The sequence below is a fragment of the Ciconia boyciana genome, chromosome 16, assembly GCF_034638445.1.
Source record: "Ciconia boyciana chromosome 16, ASM3463844v1, whole genome shotgun sequence".
Taxonomy (NCBI): domain Eukaryota; kingdom Metazoa; phylum Chordata; class Aves; order Ciconiiformes; family Ciconiidae; genus Ciconia; species Ciconia boyciana.
In genome coordinates, this window is record NC_132949.1 from 15,314,473 (window position 1) to 15,338,691 (window position 24,219).

At 70.3% G+C, this 24,219-nt stretch overlaps 4 protein-coding genes across 15 annotated transcripts; 2 read left to right on the forward strand and 2 right to left on the reverse strand.

The window, feature by feature from the left end:
- Positions 1–538: 538 nt before the first annotated feature.
- LOC140660404 (RNA-binding protein 4B) lies at positions 539–21,424 on the forward strand. 7 transcript variants are annotated; one of them, XM_072881264.1, is made up of 4 exons: positions 539–659; positions 1,122–1,543; positions 3,270–3,968; positions 4,741–4,880. In XM_072881264.1, the coding sequence occupies exons 2-3, from the start codon at positions 1,132–1,134 to the stop codon at positions 3,959–3,961; spliced, it is 1,104 nt and encodes a 367-aa protein (XP_072737365.1). In that variant the 5' UTR covers positions 539–659; positions 1,122–1,131; the 3' UTR covers positions 3,962–3,968; positions 4,741–4,880. The 7 variants fall into 7 exon arrangements, with proteins under 7 accessions (XP_072737365.1, XP_072737368.1, XP_072737370.1 ...); XM_072881267.1 differs by lacking the exon at positions 3,270–3,968 and adding an exon at positions 2,045–2,195 and having other exon boundaries at positions 4,741–4,875; XM_072881269.1 differs by lacking the exon at positions 3,270–3,968 and adding an exon at positions 2,061–2,195 and having other exon boundaries at positions 4,741–4,875.
- RBM14 (RNA binding motif protein 14) lies at positions 5,469–12,545 on the reverse strand. Of its 3 annotated transcripts, XM_072881260.1 has the most exons (3): positions 12,103–12,545; positions 8,066–9,704; positions 6,803–7,540 (listed from the first exon to the last, which is right to left on the reverse strand). In XM_072881260.1, the coding sequence occupies exons 1-3, from the start codon at positions 12,446–12,448 to the stop codon at positions 7,333–7,335; spliced, it is 2,193 nt and encodes a 730-aa protein (XP_072737361.1). In that variant the 5' UTR covers positions 12,449–12,545; the 3' UTR covers positions 6,803–7,332. The 3 variants fall into 3 exon arrangements, with proteins under 3 accessions (XP_072737363.1, XP_072737361.1, XP_072737362.1); XM_072881262.1 differs by lacking the exons at positions 6,803–7,540; positions 8,066–9,704 and adding an exon at positions 5,469–6,065 and having other exon boundaries at positions 12,103–12,525; XM_072881261.1 differs by lacking the exon at positions 8,066–9,704 and having other exon boundaries at positions 7,346–7,540.
- On the reverse strand, positions 12,799–15,503 carry CCS (copper chaperone for superoxide dismutase). Its single transcript, XM_072881274.1, has 8 exons — positions 15,397–15,503; positions 14,355–14,427; positions 14,128–14,265; positions 13,870–14,047; positions 13,710–13,770; positions 13,550–13,627; positions 13,211–13,314; positions 12,799–13,131 (listed from the first exon to the last, which is right to left on the reverse strand). The coding sequence occupies exons 1-8, from the start codon at positions 15,430–15,432 to the stop codon at positions 12,930–12,932; spliced, it is 870 nt and encodes a 289-aa protein (XP_072737375.1). The 5' UTR covers positions 15,433–15,503; the 3' UTR covers positions 12,799–12,929.
- Positions 21,295–24,018, forward strand: LOC140660405 (RNA-binding protein 4-like). 4 transcript variants are annotated; one of them, XR_012045398.1, is made up of 4 exons: positions 21,295–21,706; positions 22,719–23,417; positions 23,602–23,683; positions 23,896–23,914. XR_012045398.1 is itself a non-coding variant. In XM_072881271.1 (3 exons), the coding sequence occupies exons 1-2, from the start codon at positions 21,295–21,297 to the stop codon at positions 23,408–23,410; spliced, it is 1,104 nt and encodes a 367-aa protein (XP_072737372.1). In that variant the 3' UTR covers positions 23,411–23,417; positions 23,602–23,741. The 4 variants fall into 4 exon arrangements, 3 of the variants coding, with proteins under 3 accessions (XP_072737372.1, XP_072737374.1, XP_072737373.1); XM_072881271.1 differs by lacking the exon at positions 23,896–23,914 and having other exon boundaries at positions 23,602–23,741; XM_072881273.1 differs by lacking the exon at positions 22,719–23,417 and having other exon boundaries at positions 23,602–24,018.
- The last annotated feature ends 201 nt before the right edge of the window (positions 24,019–24,219 follow it).

Consider the following 24,219-nt stretch of genomic DNA (forward strand, 5'->3'; position numbering starts at 1 on the left):
GGGGATGGGGACTGGGGTGTGGAGAAGATGGGAGTGGGATGAGGATGGGATGGGATGGGATGGGATGGGATGGGATGGGATGGGATGGGACGTAGATGGGATGGACTTGGGATGGGGTAGGGACAGGGATGGGATGGGAATGGGGATGTGATTGGGATGGGGACGGGGATAGGGATGGGGATGGGATGGGAATGCGGACGGTGTGGCGACAGGGACGGGATGGGATGGTTTTGGGACGGGGGTGGGGAGGGAATGCGTTCGGGGATGGGTGGCGAGGGGCGCTGGGGCTGGCGGCGGGGCGGGGCGGGTGGCCGCGGGGCACACCAGGGCTCCCAGTATGGGGCACCAGTACCCTGCGCGTCCCCGCTCTCCCCGGGTCACTCCAGCCCCCCCCCCCCGTCCTCCATCAATGGGCCGCCCCACCCCCCCGCGGAGGCCGCAATGGACCACTCCGCCGCCCGTTCGCCCCGCCCCTGCCCGCCCGTGATTGGATACGGCGGCTCCGTGGGCGGGCCCAGAAATGCCGGCCGTGGCGGGGTGAATGTACGGGGCGGCGCTTGACGGACAGCGCCTCTGCCCAATGAGGACGCGGGAGGCGGAGGCCGAGCCGGGCAGCGCCGCCGCCATTTTGTGAGGACCGCGCGGCGGACGGGGCGCAGGTGGGGGCGGGGCTGTGGCGGCGCCGGTACCGGGAGGGGGCGGCGGGGCCGGGGCAGGGTGGGGGGAAGAGGGAAGGGGCAGAAGAAGGTGGGGGGCAGGCAGGCGGGCAGGCAGCGCTGCCGGCGGGGCCGGGCCCGGTCGGACGAGCGGGATGGCCTGGCCCCGGGTCTGGCCCCGCCGAGGCGGTCGGAGGCCTCGGGGGGCTCCGGGAGGGTCCGGGGAGTTACGGGCTTCGGGAGGGGCTCTGCCCTGCGGGGGGCAGAGGTTTGGGGTGTTCCTTGGGAAGGACTTGGGGGGCACAGCCCTCCTGGGGGGCGGGCGGAGGTTTGGGGCGTTTCTTGGGGGGGGACTTGGGGGGCTCTGCCCGGTGGGGGGGGCTGGGTCCCCCGTACGGCGCAAGGCGGGTGTCGGGGCGGCGGGGGACACGGCGGCACTAACACCCACCCCCCGCCCCGGTGCAGGCTGGGCGAGATGGTGAAGCTGTTCATCGGGAACCTGCCGCGGGAGGCGACGGAGCAGGAGATCCGCTCCCTCTTCGAGCAGTACGGGAAGGTGCTGGAGTGCGACATCATCAAGAACTACGGCTTCGTCCACATCGAGGACAAGACGGCGGCCGAGGACGCCATCCGTAACCTGCACCACCACAAGCTGCACGGCGTCTGCATCAACGTGGAGGCCAGCAAGAACAAGAGCAAGGCCTCCACCAAGCTGCACGTCGGCAACATCAGCCCGGCCTGCACCAACCTGGAGCTGCGGGCCAAGTTTGAGGAGTACGGCCCCGTCATCGAGTGCGACATCGTCAAGGATTATGCCTTCGTTCACATGGAGCGGGCGGAGGACGCGGTGGAGGCCATCCGCGGGCTGGACAACACCGAGTTCCAAGGTGATCCGCGCCGGGGTCGTGGCGGAGATCTGTGGGGAGCGGGGATGGGTCTGGCGCTCGAGCCCCGTGGGTGTCCGGGAGGATTCCCCGTGTTCCCGCATCCCGTTAGACGTTTTCAGTCCCTTCCAGCTCCGGCTGCACACGTTGGGGTGCGGCTGCAGCACCGGGGTGACCGGCCTGTGGGCGATCCTCGGCAAGGCCGCAGCCGGCACCGCGCTCGGCTCGGCGGCAGGGCAGCACCGCCGGGCTCGCCCGCCCTTCCCCTCGCTGGAATTAAGCGCAAATGGGGGGTTTTTTTGGTTTTTTTGCATCCTTGCTCCCCTTGGGCCGTGCAGGGCGCAACAAGGGCCAGGCCGGCACGGCGCAGCTGCTTTCCTGTCCGGCGAGCCTGGGTGCCGCTTTCCCGGTTGCCGGTGTGGCCATGGCAGCCGGAGCGAGGGCAGGGGCGTTTGGGGCTGGGCCGGGGGAGGACGGGACTGATCCATCTCTGACTTAACCCAGCACGGCCGCCCCGCAGGAGGATCCCGACGGCGAAGTCCCAACTCTTGTGCCGACGGCCACCGCGCCTGGTCCTGCCAGGCCGGAGCAGCGGGTCCCGCCCGCACGGCGTGAAGCCAGGCTGCCTTCCGCCCTTGTAGCGTTGCCCTGCCTGGTAAGAGGGTGAGCGGAGGCGCCCGATCCCGCGCCGGCCGTGTCCCTGCTGCCGGCGGCACGTGGCACTGCTCGCTCGGGCTCTCGACGTGCCACCCCGGGCCCTCGCCCGGCTCCCGGACGAGACGCAGCGCGGGCGCTTTCGCTGGCAGCCTCCGCCTCTCAGCCTCTCGCGCGGACGCAGCGGCGGGGCCAAGCGTCCGGATTCGAGCTCGCGGCCGAGCCTCGGCGGCGCGGTGCTAATGGCGAGTGCGTCCCCCGTCTGGAAGTGGCGCCGGCAGGCGGGCTGGGTCATCAGGGAGGCGTCCGGTGCTTCACCCTGAGCGGCGGTGGGGCTTGGCTCAGCCCTCCCGCTTCCCGCTGGGGTTTTGGCAAACCCCACTGCCCCGATTCCGGGTGTTCCCCAAAACTCTTCTCCAGCTGGGACAGCGCAGCCAAACCCGGAGCTCCTTGGCGGTGGGGCATCCGCGGGACCAGCAAGTGCCCCCGGCTGCGCTTGGCTTGCCGCGTGCCGTGTTTGAGGCCGGCCCCCGTCCGAAGCCTCGTTTGCTCCGGGGCGGTTGTCCAGCGTCGCATCTGTCTTGCCACCACAAGGAACGCGCTGGCGGGAGCGTTTTCCGGCGGGAAGCTTGCCGTTGATAGGGGGCCAGCGGTGCCGCTGGCTGATCCCTGGGTTGATGCAGCAGCACCACTGTATGCCGGTTGCTGGCAGAAAGCCGTTTTCGGCTGCTTGCCGGGGTAGTCCACGGCTCGATCGATGGCTGGCTGAGCTGCCAGAGCCCATCATGGCTGAACCCGGGGTGGGCAGCGCTCGGTCTTGCCGACAGAGCCCCATCCCCGGTGGCACCTTCCTGGTAAGTCGGGTGGCCAGCAGCCGGGAGGCGGCTCTGCTCGAGCCTGTCGTGGGCTCCTCCTGCGCCGGGTCACTCCCTGCCGCGGTGCCCGGTGCCATCGGAGGCTGCGCGGCTGCAAGGGGGGGCTGCGGCCGTCCCACCGCCCGCCGGTGCTTGTGGTTGTGACCATGCTCTCGGTGTGGCCTCACTGATCGCCTCCCTCTCGCGTCTCTCTCCTCAAGGCAAGCGGATGCGCGTGCAGTTGTCCACCAGCCGGCTCCGGACGGCGCCCGGGATGGGAGACAAGAGCGGCTGCTACCGCTGCGGGAAGGAAGGGCACTGGTCTAAAGAGTGCCCGGTAGATCGCCCGGGGCAAGTGGCGGACTTTGCCGAGGCCTATAACGAGCAGTACGGAGCCGTGCGCACTCCCTACACCGCGGGCTATGGGGAGACCGTGTATTACGATGAGGCGTACGGCGGGATGGCCGACTACTACAAGCGCTACCGCGTCCGCTCCTACGCCACGGCCTCTGCGTACGACGCCTACGCGGAGCAGACCATGGCCCAGTACTCCCAGTACGCCCAGTACTCCCAAGTCCAGTCCTCGGCCATGGCCGCCACCACAGCCATGGCCAGTCGCATCCCCACCACCCTAGACGCGTACGATAGAGCTCTGCTGCCGACCCCGGGCGCGGCGGCCGCCGTCGCTGCCGCCGCCACCGCTGCCGCGGCGGCCGCCTCCTCCACCTATTACACCCGGGATAGAAGCCCCCTGCGCCGCACGGCCGCCGCGGCCACCACCGTCGGAGAGGCGTACACGTACGAGCGTGGGCAGCTGTCGCCGGTCTCCTCGGTGGCCCGGGCCTCCCTCTACGACATGCAGCGGTTCGGGCGGGACCCGTACGCGGACCGGGCGCGGTACTCTGCCTTTTGAGCCGGAGGTGAGCGTGTTGGCAGGCCTGGCGCACGGCGCCTTGCAACCAGCGGTGCCTCCGGGCACTGTGGGGGGGGTCCCCGGCTGCTGGAGATACGGGGTGTGCGTCCCCCAGGCCCTGGTTGTGCCGGTCGAGCGTCTGCGCCTCGATGCGAGCCGGGATGAAGGGTCGCGGTGAAGCAGATGGGCCCGACCGGGGTCTTGCTGGGCGTTAAAGCCCAGGCGCTGGCTCCGGACACTGCCCGGCGTGGGGCGCACGGTGAGGACATGCCGTAGCAATCGGTGCTGGTGCCGGCGGGTCGCTCTCCCTTGGGGCTCCCGCCTCCTTTAATTAGCTTCCCCCTGCAGCTGGGGCTGAGCCCTCGCGCCGTCCCAGCACAGTCACCGCAGGGTGGGGGGTTCCCGCAGAGCCCCCAGCCCCGTGTGCCGTGGCTGCCACGTGCATCCCCCAGGAGTAGCTCCTGTTTGGGGATGGTGCTCCCGGGCTCTGCCTGGTAAAAGCCGCCAGCAGCCAGGCTGCCGCCCCGGCGTGGGTCCCTCTGGGATGGCCGCTGGCCCTGGTGCACCGCTGCGGGCGAGCTGGAGCCGCTGGGGCTCCCGGCAGCCCCACCGCTGCCGCCGTGTCAGGACTCTGGCTGCTCTCAGGAAGCCGGCAGCTCCTCCGGGCACCCGCTGCCACCTCATGCCGGGGCTCAGCATGGTCCCCGGCACGGTCCCGGCTGGTGCAGGGGCCGGCGCCTGCACCGGGCACCTGCGCCAACTCTGCTTTTCTCTTTCAGGTAAGATATTTGCGGCTGGACGTCGGGTTCCCGTCGCACACCGAATCGGCACCGCGCGTCTCGGGCTGCGCCGGGCTTCAAAGCACAGCCGGGTTCAGCTAACGAGTCGGTTCCTAATGGACGCTCAGCTTCTTCCCAGCCTGGTCAGGAGTAGCTCGACCCCCCCCCAGCTTTCCGTTCTCAGTTGTCAGGATTTGCTTTTCAGGTAGTTTGGGGGCCCCCACCCCCCCTAGCTGGTCTAGGCTCAGGTCGTGAGCAAGTGTAGCCGTAGCCGTAACCACAGCCATAGCCGTAGCCGCAGCACCAGCTTTGCTTTGCTTTCCCGCCCCCGGCCAGCGCGGAGCCGCTCGCTCCCTCGCTGTAGCTTTTTTTTTTTTCTTTTTCCTTTATTTTTTAAGAGGGTGAATAATCCACTTGTAGCTTTTTAATACAAAATGACGTAGCTGACTCGAGGCTGCCACGCCGTGCTCCCCCTGCGCTGTGCCGCGCTGGTGTGGGAGGGCCGCCCTTGTGGTTGGAGCTCGCCCCACACCCCCCCCCGTGGCGTTTAGCGTACCCCAACCCCACTTCCCGGTAAAATAAACTCAGATTTTTAACAAACCCCGCTGGCTCCGGCACCGGTTATTTCTCTGGACTTGATTCCCCCCCACCCCAGCTCGTAACCTCCAGGACTTACCAGCCCTGCCTGCAGCCCTGCCTGCGGACGAGGAGCTCCCGGCCGGGATCCCCGTGGGGGTCTGTGCTGCAAATGAAGGGGCAGATGAGCGTGGTGGGGGCAGCCCCCCAAAAAGGGACCCCAGGGCGCTGCGCTCGCCTGGCTAACGAGTGGGGCCAGGCTTTAGCAGCCCCCTGGCTCTCATCCTGATGCCCCTGTGTGGGGCAGCTGCCCCCCATCTTCCCTGTACCCCACTGGGGTTGTTCCTCCTCCTCCTCCTCCTCTCCCTCCCAGGCAGCACCTCTGAAACCGCCTGCTAATTAACCTGCCCAGGGCTGGCTCGTTAGTCCCCAAACAGCCTGCACTGCTCCCACCCCGCCTCTCGGTGCTCGTTAAGTAACGACATTAGGGCCAGGACCGTGCCTTCGTCGATGCCCCAGCCCCTTCGGCTGGTCTCCGGGCCCCAGTTTTGCAGCGGGAGCCCCAAGCTTGTTGCCCTTCATCAGCCGCCGAGTTTCCAGGGCGATTCATCTCCGCTAATTGCCTCCATCTCATCATCCGCTAATTGCCTCCGTGTGCTCACCCGCGGGCTCCTCCATCACCAGGGTGGGCTTGAGCCCGGCACCAGCTCTCCGGCTTTACCGGGACGGTTCCTCCCTCGGCACCTGCCCTGGAAAATGAGGGGGAGAAACATTAGACCCTTCTGTACAGCTCATTACTGTGGTGGTTAACGAGTCCCAGCCGGGCAATAAGGCACAGCAGCAGGCAGCTGTCCTCCCCCTATGGCACAAAGGGTGTTAAACAACCAGGACCACACCATGACCCGTCCCCGGCTCCGGGGAGAGACGACGGGACAGAAAGCGCTTTTGGAAACTTTAATGGTGGTCGCGGCGGCGAGAACAGCTGGGGCAAGGCGGCAGCCGGCTCTGCCACGCGGTGCTGTACACGCATGACCGGCTGCCGTGGCAGAACCAGGGCCAGAGCAAATGCCAACCTCGCTCTCACGCACAAGCAGCTTCTCTCAAAGCAGATTTTTCTCACCCAAAAAAAAGCACCGGGGACAGGTTAGGGGCTGGAGTGCTGGTGACGGTGTGCCTTCACCGTGGCGCACAGTCGGGACGCCGCCACCTAAGTCCAGCAATGCCACTGGCAATTCTCCGGCACTTCCCGCTGCCAGAGAAATACGGCTCGTGCTCCAAGTCTGCCTCTTCCGCAGCAGAAAAGCGGCTCTGGCTCTGACCCGTGCCGGGGCTGCAGCTGGGCCCAGAGCTGGGCTCTGGCTACATCACCACGCTGGTGGTACCAGCCCCTTACCGGAGCAGAGGCGGGGGTGGCAGCGGCACCGACAGCGCTGCAGGCCCTGCAAAGCACTGGGCTGGGAAAGAACCAGACGGGAGACGGTTGGGAAACTGTGAAGAGCCCAGCCTTTATTTACAGTCATACAAAACCTCGCTGCTGCGCCGAGCCCAGCGCCGCGCCTCGGACTGACTCTGGAAAAGGGGGAAAATGAACCCAAAAAGGGGGAACTCATGGTATAAAAGAGCGTGGGCTCTGCCCGGCAGCAGCGATCGCTCAGGTTATGAACCGCTACTGAGCGCCGGTGGTGCCGACAGCCGCATGTGCCGCGAGCGAGAGACGGTTCCACAACGCTATGGCGGGAGCCGGCGACAGGGGATGGTGAACCGCGCGCCCCTTGCCCGCTCCCCACGCTGGAGCACGGCACGTTTCCAACCGTAACCGCAGATCCTTCTAAAAACTCAAAAAAAGAGAAAGAAAAAACAAAAAGCAGCTAAAAAATAACCGTCCCTGCCCCCGGGGATGGCGGCTGGAGGAGGCGAACCACACCGGGTGCAGCAGCGGATGGCGAGACGGAGCACTGAGCGCAAGCCCACGGTGACGCAAGCGGCCTGACCCCCCCCGCCCTGGGGCCGCCCGGCTCAGAGGCGGCGCTGGTAGCCCGAGTGGACGCGGGCAGCGGGCAGGTAATCGCCGTAGCCGCCCGAGTAGCGGGCGTAATCGGCGTGTGCTTCTGGAAGGCGGCGGTAATCCATCGGGGACTTTGTCGGCGACCGGCGGTACGCGAGTGGCGAGTCCGCTAAGCGGCGATAATCTGAGAGGTCAGACAGACGGCGCTCGGAACCGTACCTGGTCGAGAGAAGAGACAGGAGGTGAATAAGGGGGAGCGCGCCTGAATCTGCTGCTGGTGGCAACCGCGTCCCGCCTGGGGACGCACCACAGCAGCGTGACACCGCTGGGCTTCGGGCAGGCAGCGCCCCAGGCAAAGCCGGCGCAGGACAGGGAAACACCGCCCGGTGCACCCATGGAACGGACGCTGGGTGCAGCGCGAGGCCCGGCTGCCGGTGAGCACGTGCTGCCTGCTCCCCCTGCCCCAGCCGAAGCCCCTGTCCCCGCCCCCCAGCGCAGCCCGCAGGCGAGGGGGGCGAGCGCACCCGCGTGAGCCCCCCGGGGAGCCAGGAGAGGGGGTTACGCGGGGGTCTGTGCCGCGGGAGCGGAGCCACCAGGCCCACGTGCCGGCACGTGGCGCCTGCCCTTCTGCACGCCGGGTGTTAGCGGGCCACACCGGAGCCGAGACTAAGCCCCGAGCCAGGCGCTGGCATCCACTGGGGCAGCGCGGAGCGACTCGCGCAGTCATCCGTCCCGGCACCGTACCTTTTTGCCAGAGCGGATGATTTTTTGTACGGGTCGTCGTAGGCGGCGCTGCGAGGCGGGGAGAGGCGGGTGCGCTCGTAGGGCGGTGCGACGGCGGCAGCGGCGGCCTGCGACAGGCCCAGGTAGGAAGCCGCCTGCTGCCCCAGCTGGCTCGGCCCGTCGTAGGCGCTGCCCGGCTGGGCTCGGTAGGCGGCCGCCAGCGACGCGGAGGAGGCCTGCTGCGCCGGGTAGGATGCCGCCATCGAGCCGGAGGCCTGGGCCCGGTAGGCGGCTGTCAGTGGGGCGGAGGCCTGCGCCTTGTAGGAGGCGGCGGCGGCCTGGCTGCTGTAGGAGGCGGCCAGCGAGGAGGCCGCCTGGGCGCCGTAGGTGGCGGAGAGAGCAGCAGCGGCGGACTGGCTGCCATAGGAGGCGGGCAGGTTGGCGGCGGGCTGGGCACCATAGGAGGCAGAGTGGCCAGCAGCGGGCTGTGCGCCGTAGGAAGCAGAGAGCGCGGCCGCCGGCTGGGCGCCGTAGGAGGCCGAGTGGCCGGCCACAGGCTGGTAGGCAGCAGCGGCATGACTAGCCACGGCCTGTGCGCCGTAGGAGGTGGCATGCGCGGCCACGGCCTGGGCACCGTAGGAGGCAGAGAGCGCGGCACCGGGCTGGGCACCGTAGGAGGCGGCATGGCCGTCTACGGGCTGGGCGCCGTAGGAGGCGGCATGGCCGGCGGCAGCTGCCTGGGCGCCGTAGGAGGCCACGTGTGTGGCCACGGCCTGGGTGCCGTAGGAGGCAGCAGGGCCGGCAGCGGCCTGGGCGCTGTAGGCGGCGGCAGCCTGAGCACCATAGGCAGCAGAGTAGCCAGAGGCGGCCTGCGCCCCGTAGGAGGAGGCCAGGGCGGCGGACTGGACACCGTAGCCGGAGAGCTGGGAGGCAGCGGGCTGCGCACCGTAGGAGGCAGTGGCTTGGGCGCCGTAGGAGCCGAGGGAGTTGGCGGTGGGCTGTGCACCGGAGGCGCCGAGGGAGACGGAGGGCTGGGAGCGATAGGCGCTGCCCAGCGAGGCAGAGGGCTGGGCGCGGTAGGAGGCAGCCTGGCCCGTGGTGGGCTGCGGGCGGTAGGCCACGCCGAGGGAGGCAGAGGGCTGGGCGCGGTAGGTAGCCCCCAGCGAGGCGGAGGGCTGGGCACGGTAGGCGGCTGGCTGTGCTGTCATGGGGAGCGTCACTGCTGCATAGCCAGCCCGGGTAGGGGAGCGCCGGAGGGGGCTGCGGTCCCTCCCGAAGTAGGAGGGGGACGCAGGCCTGGCCTGTGCCTCGAAGGCCTCGTACTTGCCGGCGCTGCCGGTGCCGAAGCGCTGCTGGTAATCGTACAGGGAGGAGGTGGTGGTGTAGCCGGCAGTGGCGGCCGAGGGGAAGGCGGCATCTGCCGCCCGGCGCTGCTGGTCGAAGCCCTCGATCTTGGGCTGGAACTTCTCGCGGTACTCCAGGCCGATCCTCTTGCTCTTGTCGAGGCCAAGGGCGGGCGGCAGGGCCTGGCCCGCGCCCTTCTTCTGGACGTTAGTGGAGAGCTCCACGTTCACTCTGCGCCCCTTCACCTCCTTCCCGTTAAGGTTTTCGATGGCAACCTTTGCATCTGCTTCGTTCTCCATGTGAACAAATGCATAGTCTGATAAAGCAGCAGACAGAGGGTTATCAATGGGGGGAGAAAAGACAATTCGTTACAGGATCGAACACTTAACGAGCCCTGCTGAGACCGCAGCAGCAGGCGGCTCGGCAGCGGCGGGACAGGCACCGGGATGGGCTCTGCCAGCCCCGCTCCGCTGCTGCTGCTGCTCAGGCAGCAAAGAGATAGAACCGCCTTCATTTGCTTCCACCCCACAATTAATTTGGCTGGAGTCTAACAAGCCTGGCCACCACCCGGCATCCCTCAATCCCTCGGCTCAGGAACACCCAGTCACGGCTTTTTTTGCTCCATTTTCCCCCATCTTCTTCCTCCCTTTGCCCGTGCCCACCACAGCCGCCTCTCCCTGCACTGAGAGAGCTCGGCACCCCACCCCACGGCACAGCAGCCTCTCGCCACCGGCGACTCCTCCCTACTCGTCCTCCAGCACGTGGGGACGAAGAGCCCCGGGAGGGCAGCACGGCCTCACCGGCGCCGTGGGCTCGGCCGAGCCGTCCCACCAGTAAGCGGAGCAAAGCCAGAGAGGGCTGGCGCCTGCCGAGACACCAAGTCATGCCAAGGGGGACAGAGTGCCAGCAGGAGAAGGAAGGGGCGGGGGGGAGAAAGACGGAGAGAGGGGGGCCCGAGCACAACCTGCGGCACCACGCACTCAGCCGAGCCCCCGGGCTGAGGCGAGGAGCTGGGCGAGCAGCGCGGCGCTGTGCAGCACGAACGCAGCGCCGAAGCAGAGAGGCGTCGGAAAGGAGATGGAGAGCGAGGCGAGGAGCGGTAGAAGCGGGACCCGGAGTGGCCGTGCCAGGTCTGCAGAGGGAGAGCGGGTCACCCTTGCCTGGCACAGCTCTCCCCACCATGGCTGCCACCACAACACCATGCCCGCGCCAGGTCCGGCAGCTGCCTGCGACACTCAGGCCAACGGTTTTTGGGTTTGGATGCCGCCGCAGTAGCTGGGGGGTTGCCCCCGCAGCACGACGGGTCCCGCAGGCCGGCACGGGGCAGAAGGGCGGCTCCTCTTGGCAACCCCACGGCGTCCCCCCTTGCAGTCACGGACCAGGGATCACCGTAACCAGCGCCACTGGCAACAGCCTGCTTTAGCCTACGGCCAGAGGGCCAGCATACAGCTCGGCCAGGGCAGCCCCTCCAAGGAGCACTGCATGCTCGGAGCATTGCTCACCGAGCAAACCCCATCCCGGTACCTCAAGTTCCGGCTAAACATCAGCGCTGCTTCGCCCACCCTCCTGCACGTCTCCCCTCTGCTCCACCATCCCACACCTCCCTGGTTCCTATCCCACATCCGCGTATCCCACTCTAGCAGCCCAAGGAGGGGACATCTCCTCTGTCCACCCCCAGCCCTCCTGCTGTCCCCTTGGGTAGCCGCAGCACCCCCACCCCTCCCTGGGAGACCCCACAAATCAGCCACTGGCCGAGGGGACGCCAGAAACTTTTGGTGTGGATTTGGGGCGGTTTCTGACGGGCTCCGCTGGGAAGCTGCGTCCTGGTGGGACAGAGCCGGTGGGCCTGCGACCTGGGACAAGAGAGCAGAGGCAACAACATCACCCTCCCGGGAGGCAGAGGAGCTGGCGGGGACACCGCCGGGGCAGGGGGAACGGGCGCTTTGGGGAACGGGTGCTTTGGGGAATGGCCACGGCAGCTGCGTGATGTGAGGATGACACCTTTTCACGTCAGGGTCAGGGGGAAGGTGGGGTGACACCATCCCCCTGGTCGCACCGTGCTGCGGGGTCCCTGATCCTGAACTGACCGAGCCCCCTCGGGAGTTTTACAGCATGTTTCTCACAGGCTTCAGCTCTCCCACCTCGACTGACAGGGGAACGGCTCACTCCACGTCGGAGCGTGTTTGTAGAGGCGAAGCTGTGGTGGAGTCGCGGCGGGATGGGGGGAAGCGCCTCACGTCAGGGAACACTTATAGAGGCGGCAGCAGCGGGCAGGGGGTTACCCCCGCCTGGGCCACGCCGGGGCTGGGGGGAGGCGATGATGGAGGACGTGGCCTGGTTGGAAAGGCTGGAAAGCGCGCACCCGGGGGGTTTAACGGGCCAGAGGGGAGAAATGGGACGTGGGGAGCCCGGAAGGGCTCGCACGGCTCCGGCCAGGGCCGGCGGGGGGCGGCAGGAGGACCCGGGGCCCTGGTCCGTGTGCTGAGGCGCCGCCAGATCGGGCCGGGGAGGGGGAAGCCGCAGCCAGCCAGACGGAACACGGGTCACCCGAGCCGAGAGCGGGGGCCGGAGCGGCTCCGAGGACGGAGGTGAGCGGCGAGCCTGCTGTGGCGGGGCACGCCCGCGGGACTGTGCCCGGCGAGGGCTGCGGGGCAGCCCCGGGGAAGGCGAACAGGCTTGTGCGGAGCCCCCGTCCGCGGCGGCGGGTCCGGTACCTTTCACAACGTCGCACTCGACGACGGTGCCGTACTGCTGGAAGAGCGAGCGCAGCTCGCCGCTGGTGCAGGCGGCCGAGACGTTACCGACGAAGATCTTGCAGGTGTTGGTGGGCCGAGGCCGGGAAGGCTCGACCACGATGCGGCGGCCGTGCAGCTGGTGGCCGTTGAGCTGGGTGATGGCGCGGGCCGCTGCCGCCTCATCCCGGAGGTGCACGAAAGCGAACTGCTTCATGAGGGCGATACCGAGCACGGGCCCGGCGGCGCCGGCGAACAGCTCGCTCAGCTCTTCCGCCGTCGCCTCCTCGGGGACATTGCCCACGAAGAGCTTTATGCCGGGACGCATGGTAGCGGCGGGGAGAGGGGAGCCGGAGAGCAGCGCCGCGGCGGCCTCACAAAATGGCGGCGTCTCCTCAGCGCGGAGCGGGAGCGGCGATCGCGCACTGCGCCTGCGCGCCGTATGCGCGCCCTCCGCACTGCGCCTGCGCGCCCCCCGTCGTGTGCGCACCCTCTGCACTGCGCCTGCGCCCCGTCCCCCGCCCCTGCGCCCCGCCCACCCCGCTCTCCCGCCGCCACTACTGCACCTGCGCGCCGCCCGCCCACGACCCTCCCCACACCCCGCCCACCGCCCCCCTGACCACGCCCCCACGCACCGCCCCTAACGGCCGCGGCGCGCTGGTCACGCCCACCCTTAAAGGGGCCGCTGCGGTCCCGGGGGATGCGCAGCGCCGAGCACCGCGGGGACGAGCAGGCCCCTGGCCCCGGTCCCCCGAGAGCCGCAGAGGCCGCAGAGCGAGTTATCGTTTATTGCTGTCCCGGGGTAGCTCCTAGAGGTGGGGGGCCGGGGCGGCTGTGGGGCTGGAAGCTGCCACAGAGCTGGAAGCTGCTGTGGGGCGGGGGGCAGCTGTGGGGCGGGGGGCTGCCGTGTTCTGGTCCCGCTCCTCCCAGAGGGTCAGGCCGTCGCAGGAGCAGACCCGCTTGGGGTTCTGGAAGAGCCCGGCCGCGCGGGCCACCACGCCGCAGGCCAGCCTGGGGGGGGACGGGACGCAGGAGGTGAGGGGCTGAGCGGCCCCCCAAAGCCCCCCCAAGCCCCCCCTTGAGCACTCACCCTGGCCCCGAGTTCCCCGTCACCCGGGAGAGCGGGTGGGAGCCCCGGCCCAGGTCGTCCTCGCCCGCATCCACCACCACCGAGCGCCCGATGATGTCCCAGACCTGGCGGAGGGGTTGGAGGGGGCTCAGGACCCCCCCGCGGCCGTGGGGCTGGGGACCGCCCCCCCCCAGAGCCGTGGGGCTGGGGCTGGACCCTGCCCACGGCTGTGGGGCCAGTGTGGGACACCCCACGGCCATGGTAGCAGGGTCAGCCCCCCCCCCCCAGCCATGGGGTGCAGCCCGGACCCCCCACAGCCGTGGGAGGGGGCTGGTCCCTCTGTGCCCCCCCCAGCGTCACCTTCAGCCGCGAGTCCTCCATGCGGAAGCTGGCTCTGCCCTCGGCGTCAGCCCAGATGTTCCCCAGGTCCCCGACATGCTGGGGGGGGTGTCAGAAGGGGTCAGGGGGGGTCCAGGACCCCCCCCCCAGCCCCACGGAGCAGCCGTGGCCGCCAGCTCACCCGGTGCTGGTCCTGGGGTCCCCCGTGGCACTCCCCGTCGGGGTTGAAGTGGCCCCCACAGCTGCGGGGTGGGGGGAGACACAGGGTGAGCCCGGGGGCGCCTGCACCCCCAGACCCGGGGCGTTGTGTGCGCGCGCGTCCCCCCCCACCGCCGCGCTACCTGTCGCAGGGCCGCGAGAGGTCCCCGAATTCGTGGACGTGGAGCCCGTGGGGGCCCGGTGGGAGCCCATCGACGGCGCCGTCCACCAGGCACCGCGTCGGCGAGACCTGCAGGAACCGCACCAGGCCCCGCACCGCGCCGGGGCCGGAGAGTGCCGCCACCGCTGCCCCCAGGCTCGCTGCGGGGAGACGCATCGGCACCCAGACCCGGCACCCCAAATCCCCCCCCAGCTCTCCCAGCACCCCAAATCCCACTCACCGTCGTCGGAGCCCCCCATCCCCTTCAGCACCGCCCGGCGCCCCGAGTTCTCCAGCAGCTCCCGCACCCGTTCGGCCGCCACCGTCGTCTCCACCAGCACCGTCTGCGTCTCCAGCCGCAGCTCCAGCAGCCGCACGCCTGCGGGGAGGGAGAGGGGGTGACGAGGGGGGGGGTCCCCTGGTTCTGAGGGGGTCCCCTGGGTGTGGGCGGGGGGGCAGGGGGCTCACCGGGGGCTCCCCGCAGCGCTGCCTGCACGGCCTCGGCGCAGCCCTGGCACCGCATCTGCACCGCGAACTCCAGCTGTGGGGAAGGGGGGGGGGTCAGCACCCCGTGAGGGGGTCCTGCACCCCCAAACCACCCCATGCACCCACCCTGCGCCCCCAAGGCCCGGTGCCTGGGCCCTGCACCCCTGAAACTCCCATGCAAAGAACCCCGTGCCCCCAAATCTTGGGTGCATGGGGCCCTGCACGCCCAAAACTCCCGTGATCGGGGCTCTGCACCCCCAAATCCTGGTTCCCCGGGGCCCTGCACGCCCAAAACTCCCGGGCAAGGGGCCCTGCACCCCTAAACCCTGGTGCATGGGGCCCTGCACCCCCAAAACTCCCATGACCGGGGCTCTGCACCCTCAAATCCTGGTTCCCTGGGGTTCTGCACCCCAAAAGCTCCTGAGAAAGGGGTCCCTTACCCACAAAACTCCCGTGTAAGAGCTCTGCACCCCCACAGCTCCCACATAAGGGGCCCTGCACCCCCAAAACTCCCATGCAAGGGGCCCTGCACCCCCAAAAGCCCCGTGCCTGGGGTCCTGCACCCCCAAATCCTGGTTCCCCGGGGCTCTGCACCCCAAAACTCCTGTGAAGGGGGTCCTTCACCCCTAAAACTCCCATGCAAGGGGCTCTGCACCCCCAAAACTCCTGTAATCAGCTCTCTGCACCCCTGAAACTCCCCTGCAAGGGGTTCTGCGCCCCCAAAACTCCTGTATCCAGAGCCCTGCACCTCCAAAACTCCCCTGCAAGGAACCCCGCGCCCCCAAATCTTGGGTGCATGGGGCCCTGCACCCCCAAAGCTCCTGTGAAAGGGGTCCTTCACTCCCAAAAATCCCGTGATCGGGGCTCTGCACCCCCAAATCCTGGTTCCCCGGGGCCCTGCACCCCAAAAACTCCCGTGCAAGGGCCTCTGCACCCCCAAACCCCTGTGCCCGCGGCCCTGCACCCCCAAATCTCCCCTCGCACGGCCCCGCGGCCCCAGCCCGCCCCGCCGAGGGGCCCTGACCCGGCAGCTGCTCCCGGTCGGCTCCGGCGACGCCATGGCCGCGGACTCCGTCCCCGGAACCACCGGCGGGGCCGCCGGGGCGGCCGGACCGCTCTCGCGACGGACCGAAAGTGGATGAACCGGGGGAGGGATTTGGTAATAGAGCCACTTCCGGCGTGCCGTCGCCATGGCAACAGCGCGGTAGGCCGCAGGGTCCTACCGGGCCCGGGGGGTTGTTGGAGCGGGGCGGGGGGCTGCTGCCGGTCGGGGGGGCCCGCCGGGGTGGAGTGGGGTGTTTGGGGGTCCCCACGGGAGTTTGGGGGCTCCGGGGGTGTTCGGGGGCGGGGCACGGGCGGAGGGCCCTCCCCGTGGGGGGATGGGGGCTGCAGAGCACTCGGGGGGCTCATCCCTCCCATGGGGAGGCCCCTCCGCCCGTGCCCCCACCCCCAGCCCCCCGAACCCCCCAGGGCCCCCAAACACGCAGGGGGGGGGGGCTACAGGGCTCTCAGGGGGGGGCTGATGTGCAGCCCCCGGCCTCTGCCGCCAGCCCAGGGACCCCCGGAGCAACCAGCACCCCCCACCTGGAGCCCCCCGCTGCCGAGAGCCGTGCTGGCACCGCTGGACTGCGCCGAGCCCGCTTGCTGCTGGAGCAGAGGGGGGGCTGCCGGCTGCCGGAGGAGCTGGGGGTGTCGCTGCCCCCTCGGTGCTTGTCCCCGGTGATGCCGGTGCCCCACGGGGAGCCACCAGCCCCCAAAATCCCACCAGATGCCCTCGCAGTGATGGCGGATCTGCGCCAGCTGACGCGGCAAGCGGCCAGGGAGGACCCAAGGGAGGCAAGTACCGGCCACCGGCTGCCGCCGCTCCTGGCAGCGCTCACCCGCCGCACTGAGGACGACGTGCGGCTCCGGCAGCTACAGGGCCTGCGGCCGCCAGCAACACCACGGCGGGGGGCCCCGGCACCCACCCGGCTCCCCGGCCCATGCCTGCTCCTGCGGCCCAGCACGGCCGAGCCACGGGCACCACCGGGCAGGGCCTTTGCCGAGGAGGTGGCCCTGCAGCCGCACCCGCCGCTGTGCCATGACATCGGGGGGGACGCTGGGCTAGAGCCCCTGGGCATGCGGGAGCTCTACCGGGAGCTGGGCAGGGCCCTCCCCACCGAGCAGCTGCGGTTCCACCACGAGCCCCTGGTTGAGCCGGCAGCCACTGCGGCAGATCTGCTCCCCACGGGTGAGCGGGGACACCGAAAGGCCTGCGAGCCACGGCAGCGTGGTGACACCCAGCACGGGCAGCGGCAAACCACCCACCTCTTCAATGACTACCTCCAGTACGTCGCGGCCACCGGCTCCGACTTCCTCTGCACCATTTTCCACCTGCAGGGTGGTGACAGTGGCGAGGAGGAGCCGGCGGAAGCCCCGCGTACGTGCCGGGAGCCGGCACCGGCACCGGCAGAGCCGTATGAGAAGGGGCTGTGGAAGCCGGTGCTGCCAGGTCCAGCGCCGGTGGGGCTGGAGCAGCTGCAGAGGCGGCTGCACCGGCTCTGGGCTGCGCTGGGCGTCCCCGGCAGGGAGAGGCTGGAGATGGCGGTGAAGTACGGTGCTGGCAACGCCCTGGTGCGGCTGCCGGCGGCACTGGAGGCCTGGGAGGCAGCGGCCGGCAGCATCCTGCGGCGGGAGCTGCTGCTGGCACGGCTGGAGCAGCTGGAGGAGTGTGGCTCCGACCCCGGGCGCTTCTTCCGCGGGGGCCCGGTGATGGCGGCCCGTCGTGCCGGGGAGGCACGTGCCCGCAGCCACCTGCGTGCCGCGCTGGCCCGGTGCGAGGCGCGGCTGTCTGCCGCCCTGCGGCGGCTGCGGGATGGCTTTGGGGACGCGGTGACCTTCCGGGGACGCCCCTACGCCGAGAAGATGCGCCGGGACACGGTGGAGATGCTTTACTGGCTCCAGCAGCGCCGCCGTGCCGGGGCTCTCCAGGCTGTCCTGGGGGGACAGCCACGGCATCGCCCCCCCGGCACGGCGGGTACCGAAACACCGGGGCGTCAATAAAGTTTGGGAGCGTGGCGTTGCAGGGTCCCCCCCTCCCGCCGGGGGGTCCCGGCACCCCCAGCCCCACCCAGGCACCGCTGCTGAAAAAATACGTTTATTCACCCCGAAACGAGCGCGGACAAGGGGGGAGGGGCACCAAACCAGGGAGCACCGGGGGACGCGGCAGCCCCTGGGGGGGGACAGGGACCCCCCCTCTTTGTCCTTGTCTGGGGCAGGGACCCCTCATCTTGTAGGGAATGGGGACGCCCCTTCTTGTAGGGGGCAGGGGGACGCCCCCTCGCAGCAAACGGGGGGACCCTTCTCCTTGTAGGGAATGGGGACCCCCCTCACAGCAAATGGGGGACCCCATCACAGAAACGGGGGGACCCCCCCCTTGCAGGGGGCAGGGACCCCCCGCCTTGTAGGGAATGGGGACCCCACTTCTTGCAGGAGATGGGGGGACCCCCTCACAGTAAACGGGGGGAACCCCCTTCCTCGCAGGGGACAGGGGACCCCCCCTCTCACAGCAAATGGGGGGCCCCCCTCTCCTCAGAGGGGACAGGGACCCCCCCCTCTCCTGGCAGGGACCGGTGACCCCCCCCTCGCAGGGGCTGTCCCCCACTCCTGCACCCCCCGACACCAGTGTCCGACACAAAGCTGGGGGGGGCCAGGGTCAGGCACCTCGCTATGCCCCCCCATGGAGGGACAGAGCCCCCCCATATCCGGGGGGGGGTCTCAGCCGAGGCCGTCCTTGACCTGCTGGACGATGCGGGCCCGCACGGCCCGGGCCTCGCTGGAGATCTGCCCGTGGGGGGCCGGCAGGGGCAGGTCGGGCTCAATTTCGGGGGGGGGGAGCCCCTCGGGCAGCTCCAGCGGCATGCGCCGGCGCAGGGCGATGTTGTGGAGGATACAACAAGCTAAAAAAATCTGACAAACTTTTTGGGGGGCGTATTGCAGGCACCCCCTACCCTTATCCAGGCAACGGAACCGCAGCTTGAGGAGGGCGAGGGTCCGGCGCAGGACGGCCAGCGCCTGGTGGTGCAGCGCGTTGTACTGCTCCTCCGCCGGGCCGCGGGGCACCGCGATGGGCGTCATCAGCCACGGCTTCAGCGGGTAGCTCCGGTCACCTGTGGGGGGACAGGTTGGGGACGTGGGGGTCAGAAGGGTGGGGACCCCCCTGCCCCCCGGGGGGAGAGCGGCAGGGAGGGAGGGGGCTGCGGGGGTGGGTCCTGCGGCACACGCGATGGCGCAGGGCGGGTGCGGCCCCCCAGTGCTGGGGGGGGTTGTGGGTCCCCTGGGCCTGAGGGTCACCCCCAGACCCACAGGACTCCCCCAGATCCCCAGGTCACTCCCCAGACCCCTGGGATCTCCTCCAGACCCACAAGTTACCCCCAGACCCACAGGTCACCCCCAGACCCCCAGGCCTCCCCCAGACCCCTAGGTCTCCCACAGACCCCCAAGCCACCCTCAGACCCCCAAGCCACCCTCAGACTCCTGGGGTCTCCTCCAGACCTCCAGGTCTCCCCCAGACCCACAAGTTACCCCCAGACCCCAGGTCACCCCCAGACCCCCAAGTCTTCCCCCAGACCCCCACCACCACTCACACCATCACCGCTGCTCTGGGGCCGTGGCACCTGCCCCTGGGACCCCCCTCTCCCAATACCGCTCCCCCCCGCCCGGCCGCACCCCACCGCCCCCCGCCTCACCCAGCAGCCAGGCGCCGTCGGGCCGGGCCCCCTCCAGCAGCCGGGCCAAGGCCGAGTTCTCCAGCACGGCGGCGTTGGGGCAAGAACCGGGGAATTTGGCCACCACGTTGGTGATGGTGCCGGCGGCGTCGCACACCACCTGCATGTTCATGGAGTGGTAGTTGCCGGCGTTGCGGTACGCCGGCTCGTTCTCGGAGGGAGCCCGCAGCGCCACGTGCATGCTGCCCACCAGCCCCAGCACCCCGGGGAAGGTGCCGGCAGCCGCCCCGGCGTGACCGGGCGGCGGGAAGGCGATGTACCGCGCCGCCCGCCGTTGCAGGGCCTCCAGGAACTGCGCCAGGCAGTTGGACATGGCCGACTGGCTGATGCCGGTGGTGTCGCGCGTGGCCGTCTGGAAGGAGCCGGAGGCCAGGAAGGTGAGGGCGGAGGTGACCTTGACGGCCACCGGCAGGGCGTGGCTGCGGCCCGTCAGGCTCTCCAGGTCGGCGCCCAGCTCGCGGCACAGCCCGGCGATGGCGGCCTTGTCCAGCCGGTAGCGCCGCAGCACCTGCTCCTCGCTCAGGTCCAGGAAGGAGCAGCGCGCCCGGTACACCCGGTGCTCGGGGTAGAACCGCCGCCGCCGGCCCCGCTTGCGACGGGGGGACGGGCCCCCCCCGGAACCCCCCCCGGGGCCCCCCCCGGCCGCCGCCGCCGCCGCCTCCCCGCTGCGCTCCCGCACCCGCCGCAGCAGCAGCACCGAGTCCGACATGGCCCGGGGGCGGGGCTAAGGCGGGAGGGGCGGGGCTAAGGCGGGAGGGGCGGGGCTAATGCGGGAGGGGCGGGGCTGCGGACTGAACAGTGCTGTGCGGGGAGGGGCGGGGCTCTAAGGGAGAGGGGCGAGGCCCCGGGGGAGAGAGGCGGGGCCCTAGAGGAGAGGGGCGGGGCCCTACGGGAGATGGGCGGGGCCCTACGGTAGAGGGGCGGAGCTCTAGTGCAGGGGCCGGGCTCTAGGGGCAGCGCTCTAGGGAGAGGGGCGGGGACCTAAGGGGAGGGGCGAGGCGCGAAGGGGCGGGGCCAGGCCCTGTGGCGGCGAGGCCCCGGTAAGGGCGGGGGTCCCGGCGAGGCCTGTGGGTCCCGGTACCGGTAGCGGCGGCCTGCCCGCTCTCTCCCGGCCCCGATCCCGGTCCCGGTCCCGATTCCGGTGGGGGCGGTCGGTCCCGGCCCCCAGGCCCCGGCCGACCCCGCTCCGCCGCTCCCGCCGCTCCGACCCCGCCGGGCTCCGCGGCGTCGCCAAGCCACGCCCTTCTCCCCCGCCCCGATTGGCCAGCGGCGCCCCACGTGCCCGGAAGGTCCCGCCTCCCCACTCCGGCCCCGCCCTCTCACCTCCGGCGCGCCGCGACACGCGATTGGCTAAGGGCGGGCGGGCGCGCTCCGACGCTGACGTCGCCCAGCGCCGGGCTGGGCGGTGCCCCGCGGCAGCTCGGCCAATCGTGTCGCGTCATCCCGCCGACCTCCGCCAATCAGCGGTCGGGGTGGGCGGGGCGCCGAGGGAAGGGGGCGCCGCGGGGTGGAGCCGAACCGCCGCCATTTTGTCGCCGTCACCGTCCCGGCGAGAGGGAGCTCGGCGCCGCGGTGAGACCGCCCGGCCCGGCCGGGGGGGGAGCGGGACGGGGCCGGGCTGGGCCCTGCGGCCTGGGGGCCGGCCGGGACGGCGTCTGGGGGGGCTCCGGGACGGGGCCCTGCGGCCCGGGCGGTGAACGGTACCCGGACCGGGGCAGGGGCTCCGCTCGAGACCCGGGGGGCCGTGAAGGGTTCTTGGCTCGGGGTCGCCTCCGGGCCCTTTGAGAGGAGCCAGGGCCCGGGGGTCTCCCCGGGGGTGGGGGGGTGTGTCCCAAGCTCGGGGTGCTTGTGGGGGTCCAGGCGTCCCCCCCTCACCCGGCGCCCAGGTCGGTCAGGGACCCCTCCGTGTTCCCGGGCCCTGGGGTGGCTCCCGGACGGCCCAGCCCTGGTATCAGCCACCGGAGAGTCCCCGGAGGGTGGTGGGCGCCTTCCCCCGGCCCTGGCCGCAGGGAGAGGCCCCTTCCCAGGCAGGGGAGCGGTTCTAGGCCTGGGGGTGAGCTCCGGCCCCTCGCTGTGAAGGCAGGGATGGGGGGGGGGTCTCAGCCGAGCCACCCGCTGACACGCTGCTTCCCCCCCGGTGACGCAGGCTGGGCGAGATGGTGAAGCTGTTCATCGGGAACCTGCCGCGGGAGGCGACGGAGCAGGAGATCCGCTCCCTCTTCGAGCAGTACGGGAAGGTGCTGGAGTGCGACATCATCAAGAACTACGGCTTCGTCCACATCGAGGACAAGACGGCGGCCGAGGACGCCATCCGTAACCTGCACCACCACAAGCTGCACGGCGTCTGCATCAACGTGGAGGCCAGCAAGAACAAGAGCAAGGCCTCCACCAAGCTGCACGTCGGCAACATCAGCCCGGCCTGCACCAACCTGGAGCTGCGGGCCAAGTTTGAGGAGTACGGCCCCGTCATCGAGTGCGACATCGTCAAGGATTATGCCTTCGTTCACATGGAGCGGGCGGAGGACGCAGTGGAGGCCATCCGCGGGCTGGACAACACCGAGTTCCAAGGTGACGTGCCGGGCCGTGGCCCTGGGCTGGGATAGGTAGCGCCGGGCTGGGCCCGGAGGAAGCAGGTCAGGTAGGAGAGGAGGGTGCAGGGCCGTCCCGGTGCATGGGGGGAGCTGCTGCTCCGGGAGGTTTTGCCGTGGACACGGGGCCGGATCTGCGCCGCCGTCGCTCACCGGGGGCCTCGTCTGGTGCCAGACCTCGTGTGTGGCGACCGATACTGCGAGGGGCGACCGGTGCAGCCGTGACCGCCGCCACGTTCTGCGGGGCCGGTCCAGCCCCAGGGGTGATCGGTGCCTTTTTTTTCTTCGCGGGGGCGAGTGGGCCAGTACGGCTTTGGAGAGAGCCATGTCCCACTGCCGGCACCCGCCGCGCTCCTGGCAGTGCCGCGCTGCTTTCCATGTCGCTCGGCCGGTGGCCTTTCCGCAGGCAGGAACGTCCCCGGGGTTCGTGTCGGCACGGTGGCTTTGTCTCAGGGCAGAGAGTGGCTCTGCAGCGCCGTTTTTTGTAGGAAAAGGGTGAGATTTGTCCCAAAAATGGCAGGTTTGGCGTGAGCTCCGCCCCTGGGGCCTCTCCCTGGGCCTGTGGTGCAGCCGGGACCCATGGGGTGTCCCTCAACCAGTCTGTGCTGCCGGCAGGTTGGGATGTGGGGGGAAAAAGGGCGATAAAGGGAAAATCGGAGCCAGGGAGCTGCAGCCAGACCCCAGTGCTGGGCTGCCAGTGCCCAGTGGTGCCGTGTTGGTGTCCGAGTGCCGCTTCCCGTGTCCGGGTGGTGCCGGGGCGGCTTTTCTGCCGCCCGGTCTCGCGGTGCTGCCCAGAACAGTGGCGAACACCCTGCTACTGTGGGGCGTGAGGTTGCTGGTGCAGGCAGAGGCAGTTCGGTTCCCCCCCTGCCCGCAGAGGTGCCGACTGGTGGCTCGTTGGGGAGCCCGGGGAGAGGTGCCGGCCGGTGCCGGCCGCCCTCCCCGCCGCCACGGTTAACCACAGCCTCTCCCCTCTTGCGTCTTTCCTTAAGGCAAGCGGATGCGCGTGCAGTTGTCCACCAGCCGGCTCCGGACGGCGCCCGGGATGGGAGACAAGAGCGGCTGCTACCGCTGCGGGAAGGAAGGGCACTGGTCTAAAGAGTGCCCGGTAGATCGCCCGGGGCAAGTGGCGGACTTTGCCGAGGCCTATAACGAGCAGTACGGAGCCGTGCGCACTCCCTACACCGCGGGCTATGGGGAGACCGTGTATTACGATGAGGCGTACGGCGGGATGGCCGACTACTACAAGCGCTACCGCGTCCGCTCCTACGCCACGGCCTCTGCGTACGACGCCTACGCGGAGCAGACCATGGCCCAGTACTCCCAGTACGCCCAGTACTCCCAAGTCCAGTCCTCGGCCATGGCCGCCACCACAGCCATGGCCAGTCGCATCCCCACCACCCTAGACGCGTACGATAGAGCTCTGCTGCCGACCCCGGGCGCGGCGGCCGCCGTCGCTGCCGCCGCCACCGCTGCCGCGGCGGCCGCCTCCTCCACCTATTACACCCGGGATAGAAGCCCCCTGCGCCGCACGGCCGCCGCGGCCACCACCGTCGGAGAGGCGTACACGTACGAGCGTGGGCAGCTGTCGCCGGTCTCCTCGGTGGCCCGGGCCTCCCTCTACGACATGCAGCGGTTCGAGCGGGACCCCTACGGGGAGCGGGCGCGGTACTCTGCCTTTTGAGCCGGAGGTGAGCGCCGACGCCGGGTGGGCCGGCCCCGGCGCTGCCGACGGGGGAGCTCGGCTCCCACCCGGTGCCGTGGGGTGAGCAGCGTTCGCCAGAGCCCCGGCGCCGGGGACAGCGGGCACCGCGGCGGCCATCGGTCCCGTCCGGTGGCGCCGGTGCCGGTGGGTAACAGGGCTTCCCCTGGCAGGAGGCGATGCCGCGGCGGAGCACCGCGGACCACCGGGGACTCGCCGCCACCCCGGAGCCCCCCCCGGACGCCACCGCGTCAGGTCAGACGTGCCCCGGGCCGCCGCCGCCGTCACGCCGCGCTCCCTCCCTCGTCACCGGGGCCGCGGACCCCTCCCCCTCGCCGGAGCGGGCGCTGTCGCCACCGTCGCCGCCGCGTCCCCATCTGTCCCTCCGTCCGTCCGTCTGTCCTTCCCCGCCGGCGGCGTCCCCAGGGCGGCGCCCGCCCCCCTCTCACCTCTCTGCTCTCTTCCAGGTCCGGCGGCCTCGGACGGAGCCCACGCCCCCCGCCGCCTGCGCCCCCCTTTTGTACGGAGCTTCCCCAGCCTTGCCCCCTGCACCCCCCTGGGCCCTTACTGCCCCCTCCCCTGAGGATGGGACCCCCAGTCCCCCTTCCCCCCGGGGTTCCCCCTCCTCACCCCCCCGATTTTCCAGCAAAATAAAGGTTTTCACCGAGTCTGTGTCTGCTTGTCCTTTTTTTTGGGGGTGGGGTGTAGTGTGGTGGTGTCAGCCCCGGGATCCCCCCCTCCATCCGGGACAAGGCTGAGGGCGGGTCGCCCCCGGGGCGGCGGGGGACACC

Excerpts from the sequence above, each read along its gene's own strand:
- LOC140660404 (XM_072881264.1), top strand. The coding sequence starts at position 1,132 with ATGGTGAAGCTGTTCATCGGGAACCTGCCGCGGGAGGCGACGGAGCAG. Across the intron at positions 1,544-3,269 it reads GGACAACACCGAGTTCCAAG|GCAAGCGGATGCGCGTGCAG; the intron begins GTGATCCGCGCC and ends TCTCTCCTCAAG.
- RBM14 (XM_072881260.1), bottom strand. The coding sequence starts at position 12,448 with ATGCGTCCCGGCATAAAGCTCTTCGTGGGCAATGTCCCCGAGGAGGCG. Across the intron at positions 9,705-12,102 it reads CGAGTGCGACGTTGTGAAAG|ACTATGCATTTGTTCACATG; the intron begins GTACCGGACCCG and ends CTGCTTTATCAG. Across the intron at positions 7,541-8,065 it reads TCATCCGCTCTGGCAAAAAG|GTACGGTTCCGAGCGCCGTC; the intron begins GTACGGTGCCGG and ends TCTCTCGACCAG.
- CCS (XM_072881274.1), bottom strand. The coding sequence starts at position 15,432 with ATGGCGTCGCCGGAGCCGACCGGGAGCAGCTGCCGG. Across the intron at positions 14,048-14,127 it reads GATGGGGGGCTCCGACGACG|CGAGCCTGGGGGCAGCGGTG; the intron begins GTGAGTGGGATT and ends GTCTCCCCGCAG. Across the intron at positions 13,628-13,709 it reads GACCCCAGGACCAGCACCGG|CATGTCGGGGACCTGGGGAA; the intron begins GTGAGCTGGCGG and ends CACCCCCCCCAG.
- LOC140660405 (XM_072881272.1), top strand. The coding sequence starts at position 21,295 with ATGGTGAAGCTGTTCATCGGGAACCTGCCGCGGGAGGCGACGGAGCAG. Across the intron at positions 21,707-22,718 it reads GGACAACACCGAGTTCCAAG|GCAAGCGGATGCGCGTGCAG; the intron begins GTGACGTGCCGG and ends TCTTTCCTTAAG.